Source organism: Convolutriloba macropyga, chromosome 10 (genome assembly GCF_964194025.1).
Source record: "Convolutriloba macropyga chromosome 10, txConMacr16.3, whole genome shotgun sequence".
Taxonomy (NCBI): domain Eukaryota; kingdom Metazoa; phylum Xenacoelomorpha; order Acoela; family Convolutidae; genus Convolutriloba; species Convolutriloba macropyga.
The window spans coordinates 26,518,545-26,535,481 of record NC_134477.1 but is presented as its reverse complement, the minus strand read 5'-3'; the positions used below and the strand labels follow the sequence as shown (position 1 = coordinate 26,535,481).

Sequence of the window (16,937 nt, the reverse complement as noted above, 5' to 3'; positions counted from 1 at the left end):
AATCAGCTAACTTTTTAAAAAATCCATTAGTTTCGACTCCCAAACAATACTGTCAACCAAATACTATTGAAATCATAAGACACCGCGAATAGCCGAGAAAGACTATCCGACAAGTTCTCTAAAAAATTTTTCAAGTTGAGACGTCCGAAAAATGCGCTAGGGTATCTATTCAAAAAAATGTTCGTCTAGTTAAAGTCAGATCAACAAAGCAAACGGAGAACAAAAAATTAAATCTGATTTAAAAAATATAGACTAGAATTTGCTATATCCCTAGAACTATTATCAAAAGAGATTGTGATGCCGTTCATGTTCAGTCCGTGACTGTCAGAAAAAAGACAACACAATACAAGAAAGAACCGAAAAGACAAAAGAGGCAAATATTCAAAACATAATTCATTAAATTCAATTACAAAAATATCGGGTTAAGCATTCAGATAACTACTGTAACTAAAAAAAAACTCGTAGACTACATCTATAATAAACACAAATACACAAATATTTTGAAACAAAAAACACGAACAAAAAAGTATACACACATTTGCAAAAAAATAGATGATATCAGGTACCAGTTTAATTTAAACAACTGCATTTTTTGGGCAACACAAACTAAAAAACAAAACGAGTAACATAAAACTCAGAAATAATAATAAAAATAATAATAATAATAGTAATAATAACAAATAAAATAAACGAAGCTTGGAAAAGACTCAGATTAATTTTTGATCTAGACCAAAGCTACTGCAGGCCTGAAAATTGAATTTCCTTCAGTGATTTAATAAAATAAACTGCGAAAAGAATAATTTTGAAATTAAAACAAAAACAATGAAATCAATAAGAAGCGCAAAAAAATCTTTCCTGAAAATCATAGTTTAAATTTTCGTTGAAACAGATTTTAGAATTTTTTTTAAAAAAATTCTAAACAGGCAGTGCCATACTGCCTATGTTCAAAATAGTTGCGAACCACAAAAAGAATAGAGAAAAAAAGAATCTGACAGCATCCTATAGAAATCTACAAGTTGCGACGTCCTTCTTCTCAAATTTCCGAAGATATTTCTTCTTAAATTTCTTCTTAAAGTCCGTTCGATAAATTTTCATCACATAAAAATCAGATCAATGATAATGATACCTACCGATCGAAACCATAGAAAAAGATATAAAAAGCTAACTTAAGTCTTTACAAACTGCTATATCCATGGAACTATTATCAATGATGATGTGATACGGTCTTAATCACTCCTTAACTATCAATATAGAAGACAAAACAAAAAATAAATACTTGAAAGGCAAAAGACGCAAAAATCCAATACATAGTTCATTCAATTTAATTGAAAACAAGCGGCTCAAACATTCAGATAACTCTTAAGTAACAAAACTCAAAGGTTAAATCTAAAAAAAACACTCAAGATATTTCGAAACAAATATTTTAGGAAAAATCTAAAAACCAAACAGAAAAAGCATGCACATATTTTCAGTGTGAGTCTAAAAACCTTGTCCGAAAATTGGCGCAACTGAAACCAGCTCTTAAATTCATCATGAAAGATGCTGAAATGAAATTAATAGCAATAATAATTGTCACTGACTCAAAGCACAACTTGATTTAGACTACAGAAAAATTAGCTTCAAAGAAGAACTTAATTTCAATTTAAATTCAAAAACAAAAAAAATCAAATTAATGAAAAGCGCTATGTGAAAAAGGTGAAAATCCAATATTTTGGACTTCAAAAAACTAAATCGCAACAGACAGTGAAATACTACTTCAACTTAAAAAAGATCCGATTATATCAATGAGGACGATACAACGCAAAAAACACAACCGACTAACGTCGGGCGAATTGCTCTCAAACGACCGGCGAGCGGTTGGCTTCGTCAGTAGCTAGCCACGGGGAGGTGCACCGGGGGCTGATGGGGGGCAACACTGGGTTGGGGGGGGGCAACAGCGCGGTAGGGGGTGGGGGGTCAACAAGGGAGAGGTGTCTCAACCTCTAAGAACCGCCCTTCACACCATAAGTATAAGTATAAGTCTCCAAAACAGTTTGAGCTGAAACAGAGCTGAAAGGCTCTAAGAGCACTTAATGCCCGCTGGGCGCTACCTGTTTATCCCGTTTTTGAGGACGAAAAGTCAAAAGCGTCAGACAAAAAATCGGTCAAGCGAAAAATCGCATAAAAAAGACCGACATGACTAAAATAATTGCTACAAACTTCGTTGGAGAGCAATTAATAAACAAAACTAAATAAAAAATCTGGCTACTTTCCAAAAAAGATCTCAAAAAGGTGCGTTATCCCGAAGATTCTTCTCAAAGTGTTCAGCTCTAATGTTTTCACTCAAATGTTCATCACATTAATGACAGATTGATGAAAACAATACATACTAATAATAACCACAGAAAAAGAGAAACAAATAGCAAAAATAAAATAAAACCTGTAGAGGTTTCTATATCCAGAGAACTACTATCAAAGGGGATTTCGATACTGTTCTTGTTCAGACGCAGAGAAAATTGAGTCATTTCAAAGAAAACGGTGGCGGGGAGGGGTGGCGGGGGAGGAGTCGAGCGCTGGGTTTCGAGTACGCTACAACAATGCTTTATTGGAACACGTGTATAACCTTTTCCAACCTTGAGTTTAAAAAATCAGGAGAAAAACAACAAAAATAGAGGTGATAAAAACGCTTTGAAAAACATTAAATAAGTACGCACATATTTCTCATTCTTTTTAAAGGTAATTTAAAACAAAAGTACGCTTGAAAACAGCTCACATTTGGCTCCTTTTACTACTCCAGCGTGATTAAAATCATTAAATTGACTTCTCATTGCCATAAAAAAAACCGCAAAAAGGTAATCAGATCTTAAAGAGACAGCGCACCAATACAAACCAAATCTTTTGCAACGCAAAAAGAAAAGCGCCTCAAAGAGAGCCTTTGAGAGGCTGAAGGCGGCTAGTAAGATGCACCGCAAACATACGCCTCTTTGGCAGTTTGGCCGAGCCGCTAAAGAGACTAGTAAAGCTCTAACGGTGCTACTTTGCGACTTGAAGCCATCAGGCTTTACCAATTCATCCTCGCTCTACTCGAGGATCACAAAAGCGTTAACAAGAAAAAAACAACGATAGGGAGAAAAATGCCCAAAAAACACCAACATGAATAAAAATAAATGTTAAAAACCTTATTTGAGAACTATTAAACAGACCACGCAGACTGCCGGAAAATAACCGCCATTGATTCCTATTAGCCCAATAAGGGAAACAAAAAGCGATTTGTAGAAACATAGCCGGCAGGCTGCCAGAAAACATCCGCCGTTGACGCGCTTCATGCACATCGTGAATGATACAAAAAAAGAAATGAAGAGATAAAGCGACCGAATTGTTTGTTTTTTTTTCAGTGTCAAAAGTGTTCTAATTTGCGTGCAGTTTCAGTTGTACTCCAAAACTATACTAAATTCAGCTTCTAAACTGAAAGCTACTAAGCTTTATATCAATGTATGCTAGCAAACACTAATGAACTTTGATAACCTAATTCTCAATGACTTAATGACCGGGCTTTATCGGTTTATCTCGTCTCTTTTGATTTTAATTTTTTACCATTGACAGTATTCACCAAAAAGCGTAAATCAATGAGCGAAAGAACTGAAGATCCATTCAGTTGAAACAGTGAGTGAAGTAAGTCAGAAGTCAAACGTGAAAATCATGACTCATGTAAAACTAAAAACGTGACCAAAAGGTAAAGCGAATTAAAAGAGAGCGCCTAAACAATAGCCGTGGAGAGGCTGACGGCTGTTTTAAAAATCAATTTATTACGTTATCTGATACATTACTGTTTCTTAATGTGAGGATACAATGGCTAGTATCAACCCCATTAAGCATCGCAGTTGTTACCTGAGACTAATAAAAACAAAATCCAAATTGCGGGCCTCAAAAAGCGCTATCTATGGGTTTACTCCTATTTTAATATTGAGTTCTTTTTCGATACCAACTCCGTTGAGCGAAGAGTAAAACCGGCCTAGAAAAGCCGAAAGCCACTAAAAATAACGCAAAATTATGAACAAGCTGTGAACTAAGCGAAAGCAATTTGTTTCACGAGGAAAAAAACATATGAGGAGATAAGTGCAACAACTAAAAGAAATTTTATAGACTAAAAGAAATCTACACCTATATTGGACTATGAAAGGGAAAACCAATTAGAAAACAAACATAGAAAAAATAAAAACATAACCGGCATTGCCCAAAAACAGACGCCACTGATTCCCATAACCCCGATTGGGATTGAAACAGCAAATACGGAAAAAAGCAACTTTGAATAAAAACATTTCTGAAGCACACTATTTTGATGACATTTCTTAGTTGAAACTATTCCAGCTTCTTAAAGATTTTCCGGCTTCAATACCAAGAATCACTATAGATGATAGCTGAGAATTGTAAGCTCAAGCAACGAACATCGAAAACTGGGCATTAATGGATTATCCCATTTCTATTTTTGCTTTTGATTTTCAATACTGACCCTGCCGATACTAGATTATTCTGCTGAACAGCTGCTGTTAAAAAGCGCTCCAAGCAAAATGAATTAAGAGTAAAAATAGCCTAGAAAAGTCAAACATACCCGGCAGATTGCCGGAAAATAGCCGCCGTTGATTCCAATAAGCATGACTGGGATTGAAATAACATAAGATATTGAAAAAAAAAAGATTTTCGTACAAAAACATTTTTTTAAGTCCGATTTATTTTGATGGCATTTCGTAGTTGAACATACTTCTGTTTCTTAGAGAGAGGCTACAGGGGCTACTATCAATAACAATCAGCATTAGAGAGAGGTAACTAATACTTATAGGACCGACGTTCAAATAGCGGGCATCTAAAATTGGGCTTTATGAGTTTATCCCGTTTCTATTTCTGACTTCAATTTTTTATACTGACTGTTTATTTTGAATTGCTTTGCTGAGCAACTGATGTTCAAAATCACTTTCAGCAGAATGAGAGAAGAGAGAAACTAGCCTAGAGAAGTCAAAAAGATTTCACGCAAAATGTTGAAAAGGCGGCAAAATGAGGTAAAGCGAAACATTTTTTTATTCGAAGAAGTAAAAAAAATAGGAGCGCTATAATAGCCGGCTGAGAAGATGAGGGTGGCTATTAAAAAAATTACTAACAAGCTGTGAACTAAGCAAAAAAAATTTTCGTTACACGAGGAAAAAATCATATGAGGACAAGTCCTAGAACTAAAAGAAATTTTATTGACAAAAAAAATTCTACACCTATATTGGACTGTGAAAAGATTGAGAAAACCATTTAGAAAAGAAACATCGAAAAAAAAAACTGAAAACGTAACAGGCATTGCCCGAAAAAAGACAACTATTGATTCTCATAACCCCGATTGGGATTGAATTAGCAAAAAACAGAAAGTACCAACTTTGAACAAAAACAATTCTGAAGCAAACTATTTTTATGTCATTTCGTATTTAAACATATTCCAGCTTCTTAAAGATTTTTCTGGTTCAATACCAAAAATCATTATAGATGACAGCTGAAGCTGAGAATTGTGAGTTCAGGTAACGAACATCGAAAACTGGGCTTTACGGGAATATCACAATTCTATTTTCGCTTTCGTTTGCAAATACTGAATCTGACTATTCTATATTATTCTGCATAGCAGTTGCTGCCTAAAACTATTCCAAAAAATAGAGAGAAGAGTATAACTAGCCTAGAGAAGTAAAAATGGTTCACGCAAAATTATGAACGAGCTGTTAAGCGAAAGCAATTTTTGTTACACGAGAAAAGAACATATAAGGACAAGTCCTACAGCTAAAAGAAATTTTAGTGACAAAAAGAATTCTACACCTATATTGGACTGTGAAAAGATTGAGAAAACCATTTAAAAAAGAAACATCGAAAAAAACTGAAAACGTAACAGGCATTGCCCGAAAAAAGACAACCATTGATTGTCATAACCCCGATTGGGAGTGAATTAGCAAAAAACAGAAAGTACCAACTTTGAACATAAACAATTCTGAAGCAAACTATTTTGATGTCATTTCGTATTTAACATATTCCAGCTTCTTAAAATTTTTTCTGCTTCAATACCAAAAATCATTATAGATGATAGCTGAGAATTGTAAGTTCAGGTAATGAACATCGAAAACTGGGCTTTATGGGATTATCCAAATTCTAATTCTATTTTCGTTTTCGTCTTTCAATACTGACTCTGTCTTCTGTATTATTCTGCATAGCAGCTGCTGCTTAAATGTACTCCAAGAAAATTGAGAGAAGAGTAAAACTAGCCTAGAGAAGTAAAAAAAGGTTCACGCAAAATTACGAGGAAGCAGTTAAGCGACAGCAATTTTTGTTACACGAGGAAAAACATATGAGGACAAGTCGCACAGTCAAACAAATTTTTGTTAACTAAAAGAATTCTACACCTATATTGGACTATGAAAGGATTGGGAAAACCATTTAGAAAAGAAACATCGAGAAAAATTGAATACATAACCGGCATTGCCCGAAAAAAAGACTCCATTGATTCCCATAACACCGATTGTGATTGAATTAGCAAAAAACAGAAAGTGCCAACTTTGAACAAAAACACTTTTGATCTCATTTCGTATTTGAACATATTCCAGCTTCTTAAAAATTTTCGTGCTTCAATACCAATATGGGATTATCCCGTTTCTTTTCGCGTTCGTTTTTCAATACTGACTCTGTCTATTCTATATTATTCTGCATAGCAGCTGTTGCTTAAAAGTATTCCAAGAAAAGAGAGAAGAGTAAATAGAGAGAGAAGAGAGAAGTAAAAAAAGGTTCACGCGAAACTATGAGTAAGCTGTTAAGCGAAAGCAATTTTTGTTACACGAGGAAAACAGCATATGGGGAGAAGTCATACAGTCAAACGAATTTTTGTTAACTAAAAGAAATCTACACCTATATTGGACTATGAAAGGGAAAATTATAAAAAAAGCTCTAAAAACAACGTGCACCAAAAAACTGGAAAAAGTTATTTTTTTAATATTACAAAAGCATATAAATCCAAAGAAAAAATCTTTTTATCTAATAGGGTACCAGATGTTCGCAAAACAATGAGCAAGTCACAATAGGCTAAAAAACTTGTCAAAAAACCAAAAAAAAACGAAAACAAAAAATTTAAGAAAAATAGTTCCAATTTTCACCATTTTTTGTCATATCTTTCAACAAAAAAATGATCCATATCCACAAAACAGTAACCAATTGTTATCTAAAATTTGCTCAAGTAGAACGAGTCTTTTCAATGCCCACTTGAGCCAATAAACCAAAACAATCGTCAAAAAACACAAAAATTAGCCCGAAAATCAGCAAAATACAAGAAAAACCTCCGAAATAGCATAAAATTCATATGAATTTCCGTAAAACCTTCAAACCACTATCAAAACCAGCCTAAAATTAAAACAAAATCATAACCAATCCTCTTAACCAAAAAATGAAAAAAAAATGCTTTAAAAGGCCGCATGTGAACAAAAAATTTTGCTCGCTTACAGAATTTTTTTCACACCTCAATTTCTCGCTCTCTCGAAAACAGCGGAGTGAACAAAAAACCACTCTTTTGCTCCAATCTTCATTTTATTCAGCAACAAAATCACTCCAAATTTTTTCACGAGTTTCATTTCCCACTTCAAAAATCACTCCAATAAAAGTGATTAAAAAAGGACTTCTCCAATACTCCTCTTCGAGTCGTAATAAAAGTGATTAAAAAAGGACTTCTCCAATACTCCTCTTCGAGTCGTAATAAACATAGCCGGCAGATTGCCGGAATAGCTGCGAAAGGATAGACCTGCGTGCCATATATAGAGATAGAAACTGATACAGATCTAAATTGAAAAAATATTCGACGCCGCTCAAAAAACTAGGCTACAAAACATTCAGCGATAAATTAATAAAGCTTGTTAAAATTGATTCCACAGAAGCCTCTCATTAGGGACCTTCACTGCACATATGAGTTCCTTTGACCTTAAACAAATTCAAATTAAACTTAAGTTTTAAAGTGCAAAAGTCATTTTATTGAGTGAGGTAAGTCAAGTATGATCAAAATCTAATCACGCAAATAACCCAAAAACTTTTGGTAAAGCGAGTGAGAAATGACGTCACGCGCGCAAATTCCGTTAGTGAGAGGAAGAAGTCAATCAGAAAATTTGATTTTTTCAGCTTTGCTGTGAGAACAAATGTAAAACGAAAAAAGAGCGTCAGACGACGAAACAAAAAAACATAGCAGGACAAGTCCTGAAATACAATCCAAGTAATTGAATGAGACAGACTCAATGAACCCAACCAGCATATCAATTGAACAATCCCAGCCAACAAGACAAAATCTCAAAAGTTGAGAAACTAAAAGAATCAAACAAACTAACCAAAAAAAAACTATCATTGCTAAAACCCTTGAAGCTTTTAACTTGAAGGCCATATATAACTCATTTCAAAATACTCATTAATTCACGCAGAAACCTTGAAAGAGATGAATCTGCCACTAAAAGTAGATAAACTGGACAAATATGACAAATGCATCAAGAAACTGAGAAGAGAAAATTTAAAGAAAGTTTCCAAAAATAGGGTTATAAAAAGATCAAGACATTTTTTTGTTTCTGGAGTTCTGTTTTGTGAACCGCCTACAACATTTCAAAAGTTTCGTTGGCCAGTAAAGATAGTTAAACTCAGAGAATGACAAAAAAATCGAAAAATTTGAAAACAATCGAAATTTTTAAATTGCAAGCTTTATTTAAAAAATTCCCTACAATTGCAAAATTAAAAAATTGGAAGCTATTTTAATTGCCCCTAGAAACTATGTAGTAACATACTAGCAAAGCCTATAGGAGGTTCCCTGGCCACTGAATAAAAATTTCAAAAATTTAAAAAATTGCAACCTTATCAAAAAATTGGTAAAAGATATTAAAATGTTGAATACCATTCCATGGCCAAAAAAAGTTTTCAGTAAACTGTTAGCAAACCCTAGATGAGGCTTCTTGCCCCCTGGGGCTGGAAAACTTCAATAATGACAATAAATGTCAGAAAATTTGAAAAAAACCAAGTTTGATTAAAAAATTGGTAAAATTCATGAAGTTAAAATGTTTAAAACCACTTCATTACCACTAGAAAATATGCAATAACCTATTAATAAACCCCAGAGGAGCTTTTTTGACATCAAAGTCTCAGACAACTCAAAAAATGACAACACTTTTCAAACAATTTGAAAAAATCAGTATAAATTACCGTGTTTATGTTTGGAGTAGCAATAGATATAGCGCTTAAAGTGGCCGTAAAAAGCAATTACGTCTTGCAAAGGACCTTTATCAACTTTAATAAACCTCAATTTCAGACTGGTCTAACAAAAAATCTAAAAAAATGACGAAAAAGTGCTAAAAAATTCGTTATTTTAGGCTCAAAAACTCCCAAAAATGACCTTTTAACCTTGAATTACGGCCTTCCCAGTAGCTTCACCACTCTGAGTGCTTGAGGGACTACTAAACGCGGGCCTCTGATGAAAATTGATGAACGCTGAGCTTAACCAGTTTATCCCGTTTTGAAAGCTCAAAGTCATGAAAACAGGTGTGAAAACATCTTACAAAAATAAAAAAATGACAGAGCACCAATACAATCCAATTCTTGGATTGTAAAAAAACCAAGAGCACCGCAATATAGCTATGCTCAGTTTACAGCTTCGCAGCTATAAAAAATAGGGCCGCTACAATAGCTGACTGAGACAATGATGGCGGCTTTTAACAATACTACAATACCAGGCGAAGATACGATAGGTCTTGTGGATACAAAAGGCTCGATAAAATTTGTTGCACCTGGTACTGGTCCATTTCCAACTCTGCACATGATATGTAGAAGAGAGCCAACAGTTCGTATGCCTTCGCCTTCTGATAGAGCTCAATGATCTTCATAACTACATCTTCTGCTTGTACCCACTGCAGTGTCTTGAAGTAGTTGGCTGCATCTATCATCAGATCTGGCTTCCTCGATACCTGAAATGTCGAATAATCGTATTACCCAAATTTTGATGAATCTGTTCAGCCTGGATGATCAAAGCACTCTGCTGAATCTTCTCAAGACTACAACTAAAAGACAAACTGAGAAATCATCGAATTTGTGGTTCTCAAGTGTTCTATGTGACATGGTACGTAGAACTTACTTTTGCCGTTTTGAAAATCAACTCCACGTCTCCTGATTTCAACAGTGCTTTGAATCCTTGATTGATGTCGCCAGCTTGTTGAAACTTCTTGTAAGCCAGAGTGTACTTTTGTTGAGACTGGCATATATATGCCAACCGGGTAAGGAGTTGATTTCTCTGGCGTGTATCTATAGATTTGTCACTTTTGTCTGGACACAGCTTTTCAGCCATTTCGTCTGTTATGTCAACTGCTGCTGCCTCTTCAAGAAGCGTCAACGCTGCGTCGTACTGAAATAATCTCGTTTCTTTAATAACTCATTTGATCAAAATTTGAAAATTCAACTGTCTAAAACAAGTCTGAGATAATTCCCAGAACACTTAAGCAATAAGAAAAAAAGAATATTCAATCTCGCTATCTCGATCATAAGAAATGCTCCGCTGTCGCATGTTGAAATGAAATTTTGAAAACACTCAAAAATTAGTTAGTGAGAGATAGTAATGACTAGTTTGATCTGTATTGACAACCATATCTAGGAACATCTTTGGTTCTGATCATGGACGTTTCTCATTATATTGAGCCTGAATTTTCTGTGCCACTAAGTTCCAATAGTTTACATGGCATGCACATTATCTTACGTCTTTGGCTTGTATGTATAGATTGATCGCCTTCTCGTAGAGACCAGTGTCTCTGAAGAATTTTGCAAATTCTCTCAGCTGTTCTGGACTACTGGAGCTTTCGTCCAGGTGGGCCACTATACTGTCCATAACAGCCGCCTTCTGCTCCCCACGTGTCAATTCCGCAACCTGGAAAGACACTTTGATCTGTCGCTTAATGAAAAACATAGCTGTTAGATTGCCAGAAAAAAGCCGCGTAGATCTACAGTTCCAAACATAACCGACTGACGTCGGAAGAATTGCTCTGAAATTTATTGCAGCCTGCTTCAGTCCGGGGGGGGGGGGGGGACTTCACCAAGGGAGGCTTCCAATAATGTCAATACATGTTATTATATAACACTATCACCACTAACAGAATTTGAAGTGAAACATAGCTGGCAAACTGCGCGGAAAATAGCCGCCGATGTGCTTGATGCACATCGGGATTGAAACCGAAGAAAAAAGAGCTTCTAAACTGAAAGTTAATAACCTTAATATTAATGTCAGCTAGCAATCACTCTAATGAACTTTGATAACCTAATGCACTATGACTTAATGACCGGGCTTTATTCCATTTCTTTTGATTTTGCTCTTTTTAAATTGAAAAATTAGCACAGAACTTTGATTTTGGCATAAAAATAGGTATAAATAACAAACAGGGCCGGCAGATTGCTTGAAAATAGTCGCCGTTGACGCACATCGGGATTGAAACAGAAAAAAATGCCTCACGAAGCTCCTATTAAAAAGATCGCGATGCGATATTCAGGTAGAAAGTAAAAACGCAACCGACTAAATTTGGGCAAAATGCTTTGGTAAAAGCCAGCAAGGGGCGGGGTGGGGAATGGTGGACGCAGGAAAGTCGCCAGGTGGAGGACAAGGAGTTTGTCTCCTCGACAGTTTCGGTGAAAATCATACATCAAATATTTAGAGACTAGTAAGGCTCTAAGAGAGCTGCTCAGCAACCTATACCCCCCCCCCCCCGGAAGTTGCCTGTTCATTCCGTTTTTGAGGACAAAGTCAAAAGCATCAGAGGAAAAATTTATCAAGCAAAAAATCGCATTAAAAATACCACATAACTAATATAATTGCAAAAGTTACAGATATACTTCATACCATAACAAAAAAACAAACCGACTAACGTCGGAGGAATTGCTCTCGAACGACAGGCGAGGCAATTTAATTCAGGGACTGAAGCCTCGATCAATTTTTTTAAGGGTTCAAAAAAATTACAACTCCAGAATTCGACCTCCCGCTCCCTGACCAGCAGCACTGCCCACTTGGCTATCAGGCTAATCAATTTTATTTTAGCAACAAGCTTTCCGTTGGAGTGAGAGTAATAGAGATCACTAAAAAATGAAGAACGAAAGAATGAGAGGTAAAAATATGTTCTAGAAAAACGCAAAATTGTCACACAAAATTTGCATAAAATACCGACACGTATACAATAATTGCTATGAAATTCGTTCAAGAGCAATTAGCCATTATATAAAAACATGACACGTGCTTCCCATTAAGCGCCGACCACTAAGTTGGTCAAAAAAAGGAAAAGATCCGATTTAGAAGTAAAAAAAAGGAAAACAGTCTCGGCATTTTGATCAGACTTTTATAATTACACCGCCGCGAATTAAATTAGCGGCTTGAGAGCAATTAAGATCACGCAATAATTAAGAAGTCAAGCGTTAAAATCACTCGAAATGCCAAATCGCTCGAATAGAGCAAAATACAAAAGAAGCTACCCGGTAGATTGCCGGAAAATAGCCGCCGTTGTTTCCCATCACCAAGAATGGGATTAAAAGAGAAAAACATAGTGAAAAAAAGATTTTTGTTCAAAAAATTTTAAAGTGCAAATTATTTGTGGTCATTTTTGAGCTGAACATGCTCCAGTTTCGTAGTGAGACCACACATGGGCTAGATTCAAAACAATAAACAATAGAGATGGTAACTAAGAACAAAGTTCGAGTAACGGGCATCTAAAATCGGGCTTTATGGGTTTATCCCATTTTTATTTCTGATTTCATTTTCTGATATTGACTCTGTTCATTTTGAATTGCTTCACTGAGCAAATGCTGTGTAAATAATTGCTATGAAATTCGTTCAAGAGCAATTAGCTATTATGTAAAAACATGACACGTGCTTCCCATTAAGCGCCGACCACTAAGCTGGGGAACAAAAAGGAAAAGATCCGATTTAGAAGTAAAAAAAGGAAACCAGTTTCGGCATTTTGATCAGACTTTTATAATTACACCGCCGCAAATTAAATTAGCGGCTTGAGAGCAATTAAGATCACGCAACAATTAAGAAGTCAAGCGTTAAAATCACTTGAAATGCCAAATCGCTCGAATAGAGCAAAATACAAAAAAAGCTACCCGGTAGATTGCCGGAAAATAGCCGCCGTTGAATCCCATCACCAGGAATGGGATTAAAAGAAAAAAACCTAGTGAAAAAAAGATTTTTGTTCAAAAAATTTTAAAGTGCAAACTATTTGAGGTCATTTTTGAGCTGAATATGCTCCAGTTTCGTAGTGAGACCACACAGGGGCTAGATTCAAAATAATAAACAATAGAGATGGTAACTAAGAACAAAGTTCGAGTAACGGGCATCTAAAATTGGGCTTTATGGGGATATCCCATTTTTATTTCTGATTTCATTTTCTGATATTGACTCTGTTCATTTTGAATTGCTTCACTGAGCAAATGCTATGTAAATAAAATTTCAGCAGAATGAGAGAAGAGTGAAAATAGCCTAGAGAAGTCGAAAAAATTTCACGCACAAGGTTGAACAAGCTGTGAACTAAGGTAACGCAAAAAACTTTATTCCACGAAATAAAAAATAGGAACGCTATTAGAGCCCGCTGAGAAGCTGGGGTGGCTAACAATAAAATAATAAAATGTTTACGGATTACGCAAAATACAAATTGGGCAATTACATAATTTATTTGACAACTATGGATCTTTTTCTTTGGACACCATTGACAACTATGGATCTTTTTCAGACCCCTTTGAGAGGAAGATAAAAAACACAGTATATTAGTTTAAAGCAGAGAAAAGGACTTACTGTGTGTCTGAAAAAACATAAAAACCAAAACACAATTCTTTGGAATTAAACGGCAGTACACAACTTAAAAATTTGATGGCCCCAATTAGTCAAAAATAGGGTTTTTTATGTCTAAAGAACCAATAACAAAGTTTTTAAGGAAATTTTTGGCAAAAATTTTATCTTGCTTTTCATTCACTTTTATTAGACCTTTGAAAAACAGCAGGGTCCAATGCTAACAAGCAGCTGCATAGTTTTTTCAACCTTAAAATGATTGAGAAGTTACTTAGGTTAGGTTAGGTGAGGTTCTTAAAAATACTAGCAGGGGTGCAAAAGCATTACAAATCATTCCAAAGACTAAAGATTTTTAAATTCAGATTTTTTGTGCTAGAACCCTTAATGACACCCAAGCCCCTCGTTCAACGGCCTTAGGTATTAAGTTATGTTACCGGTTTATTTAATGTGGGGAAAATATTCTAAGTAGCATCAATTTTATGTTCAACTTTTTCGGCTTTGCTATCTTGCATATTAAGAGAAAGCTAAGTCTTGTACAGACAACGAACGTCTACATAGTGACATGGCGTAACGCATGTGCTCCGTTTGGCTGCAAGTTCAATGAGTTTTAAAACTTGTGAAGACGAGGAACTTGAACATGCGAGAAGTGAAAAGAAAGAAGAAACGAAAGACAGAAAAAAGGAAAGACAGAAACACAGCCCGCACCGAGAGTAATAGAGGTTACTCAAAAATGAAGAAAGACAACGTGAAAAAGTCACCTGAGAAGTCAAAGAATGTTCTAGAAAAGCGCAAAATGGTCGAGGGAAAAATTGCATCAAAAAGTCCGACACGTATACAATAGTTGCTATGAATTCGTTCAAGAGCAGTTAGCCATTATGTAAAAACATGACACGTGCTTCCCATTAAGCGCGCACAAAGTTGAGGGTCAAAATGGACAAAATACGACTTAGAAGTGGGAAAGGAAACCAGTTTCGGCATTTCACAGTTATAATTACAGCGCCGCGAACTAAATTAGCGGCTTGAGAGCAATTAAGATCACGCAACAATTAAAAAGTCAAGAAATAAAATCACTCAAAAAATCACTCGAGCAAAAAAATAAAAAAAATACGCGGCAGATTGCCGGAAAGTAGCCGCCGTTGATTCCCGTAACCAAGATTGGGATTGAAAGAGAAAAACCTAATGAAAAAAGGATTTTTATACAAAAAAACTTCAAAGTGCGAACTATTTTGATGTCATTTTTGAGCTGAACATGCTTCTATTTCGTAGTGAGACCACACAGGGGCTAGATTCAAAACAATAAACAATAGAGAAGGTAACTAAGAACAAAGTTCGAGTAACGGGCATCTAAAATCGGGCTTTATGGGTTTATCCCATTTTATTTCTGGATTTCATTTTCTGATATTGACTCTGTTCATTTTGAATTGCTTCACTGAGCAAATGCTGTGTAAATAAACTTTCAGCAGAATGAGAGAAGAGTGAAAAAGCCTAGAGAAATCGACAAAATTTCACGCACAAGGTTGAACAAGCTGTGAACTAAGGTAACGCAAAAAATTTTATTCGACGAAATAAAAATAGGAACGCTATTATAGCCCGCTTAGAAGCTGGGGTGGCTAACAATAAAATAATAAAATGTTCACGGATTACGCATAATACAAATTGGGCAATTACATAATTTATTTGACAACTATAGATCTTTTTCTTTGGACACCATTGACAACTATGGATCTTTTTCAGGCGCCTTTGTGAGGAAGATAAAGGAACACAGTTTCTTAGTTCAATGCAGAGAAAAGGACTTACCATCTCTAAAAAACTTCAAACAAAAACAAAACACAATTCTTTGGAATTAAACGGCATTACACAGCTCAAAAATTTGATGGCCCCAATTAGTCAAGAATATAGTTTTTTATGTCTAAAGAACCAATAACATAGATTTTAAGGAAATTTTTGGCGAAAACTTTACCCTGTTTTTCTTTCAATTCTCTTAGACTTTTGAAAAATGTAGGGTCCAATGTTAACAAGCAGCTGCATAGTTTTTTCAACCTTACAATAATTGAATAGTTACTTAGTTTAGGTTAGCAGGCGCGCAAAAGCATTACAAGAAATTATCTCAAAGAATAAAATTTTAAAATATTCAATTTTTTTGCTAAAACCCTTACTGGAACCCTCGCCCTTCGTTAAACAGCCATAAGTATTACGTTATGTTACCGATGTATTTAGTTTGAGTAAAATATTGAAAGTAGCAGTGATCAATGAATTACTCAATGAGTAAAGTGATCAAAGTAGCAAGTTCAATGAGTGTTATAATTTGCGAAGATGAGGAACTTGAACATCCGAGAAAAAAGAAAGAAAAAACGAAAGAAAAGTCGGGAAAAAAGAAAGGCAGAAACACAGCCCGCAGTGAGAGTAATAGAAATCACTCAAAAATGAAGAACTAAAGCATGAAAAATTCACTTGAGAAGTCAAAAAATATTCTAAAAAAGCGCAAAATGGTCAAGCGAAAAACTTGCATAAAAAGAGCGACACGTATACAGTAATTGCTAAAAACCTCGTTCACGAGCAATTAGCCATTATGTAGAAACATGACAAGTGCTTCCCATTAAGCGCCGCCCACTAAGCTGGAGGTCAAAAAGGAGAAGATCCGATTTAGAAGTAAAAAAAGGTAACCAGTTTCGGCATTTTGACCACACTTTTATAATTACACCGCCGCGAATTAAATTAGCGGCTTAAGAGCAATTAGGATCACTCAGCAATTACGAAGTGAAGCGTTAAAATCACTCGAATTGTCAAATCGCTCGAGTGAGCAAAATATATAAATATCCGGTAGATTGCCGGAAAATAGCCGCAGTTGATTCCCATAACGAGATAGGGATTGAAAAAAACTTAGTGAAAAATAATAAATGTACAAAAAAATTAAAGTGCAAACTGTTTTGAGGTCAATTTTGAGCTCCTGTTTCGTACTGAGACCACATAGGGGCTAGACTCAATACAGTAAAATAAAATAATAGAGATGGTAACTAAGACCAAAGTTCGAGTAACTGGCTTCGCTGAGCAACTGCTTTCTAAAAACACTTCTAGCCGAATGGGAGAAGATTTAAACTAGCCTAGAGAAGTCGAAAAGATT

The 16,937-nt window shown here is 35.3% G+C and overlaps 1 protein-coding gene across 3 annotated transcripts in view; it reads right to left on the bottom strand.

Moving 5' to 3' along the window:
• The window catches only part of LOC142348847 (intraflagellar transport protein 140 homolog), a 175,142-nt gene that overhangs the window by 15,160 nt on the left and 143,045 nt on the right, over positions 1-16,937 (bottom strand). For all 3 annotated transcript variants that reach the window (XM_075400388.1, XM_075400389.1, XM_075400390.1), the window contains 3 exons: positions 10,751-10,918; positions 10,136-10,402; positions 9,792-9,968 (listed from right to left, as the gene is read on the bottom strand). In XM_075400388.1, the coding sequence (XP_075256503.1) occupies positions 9,792-9,968; positions 10,136-10,402; positions 10,751-10,918 (612 nt within the window). The remainder of the gene's footprint in view (positions 1-9,791; positions 9,969-10,135; positions 10,403-10,750; positions 10,919-16,937) is intronic.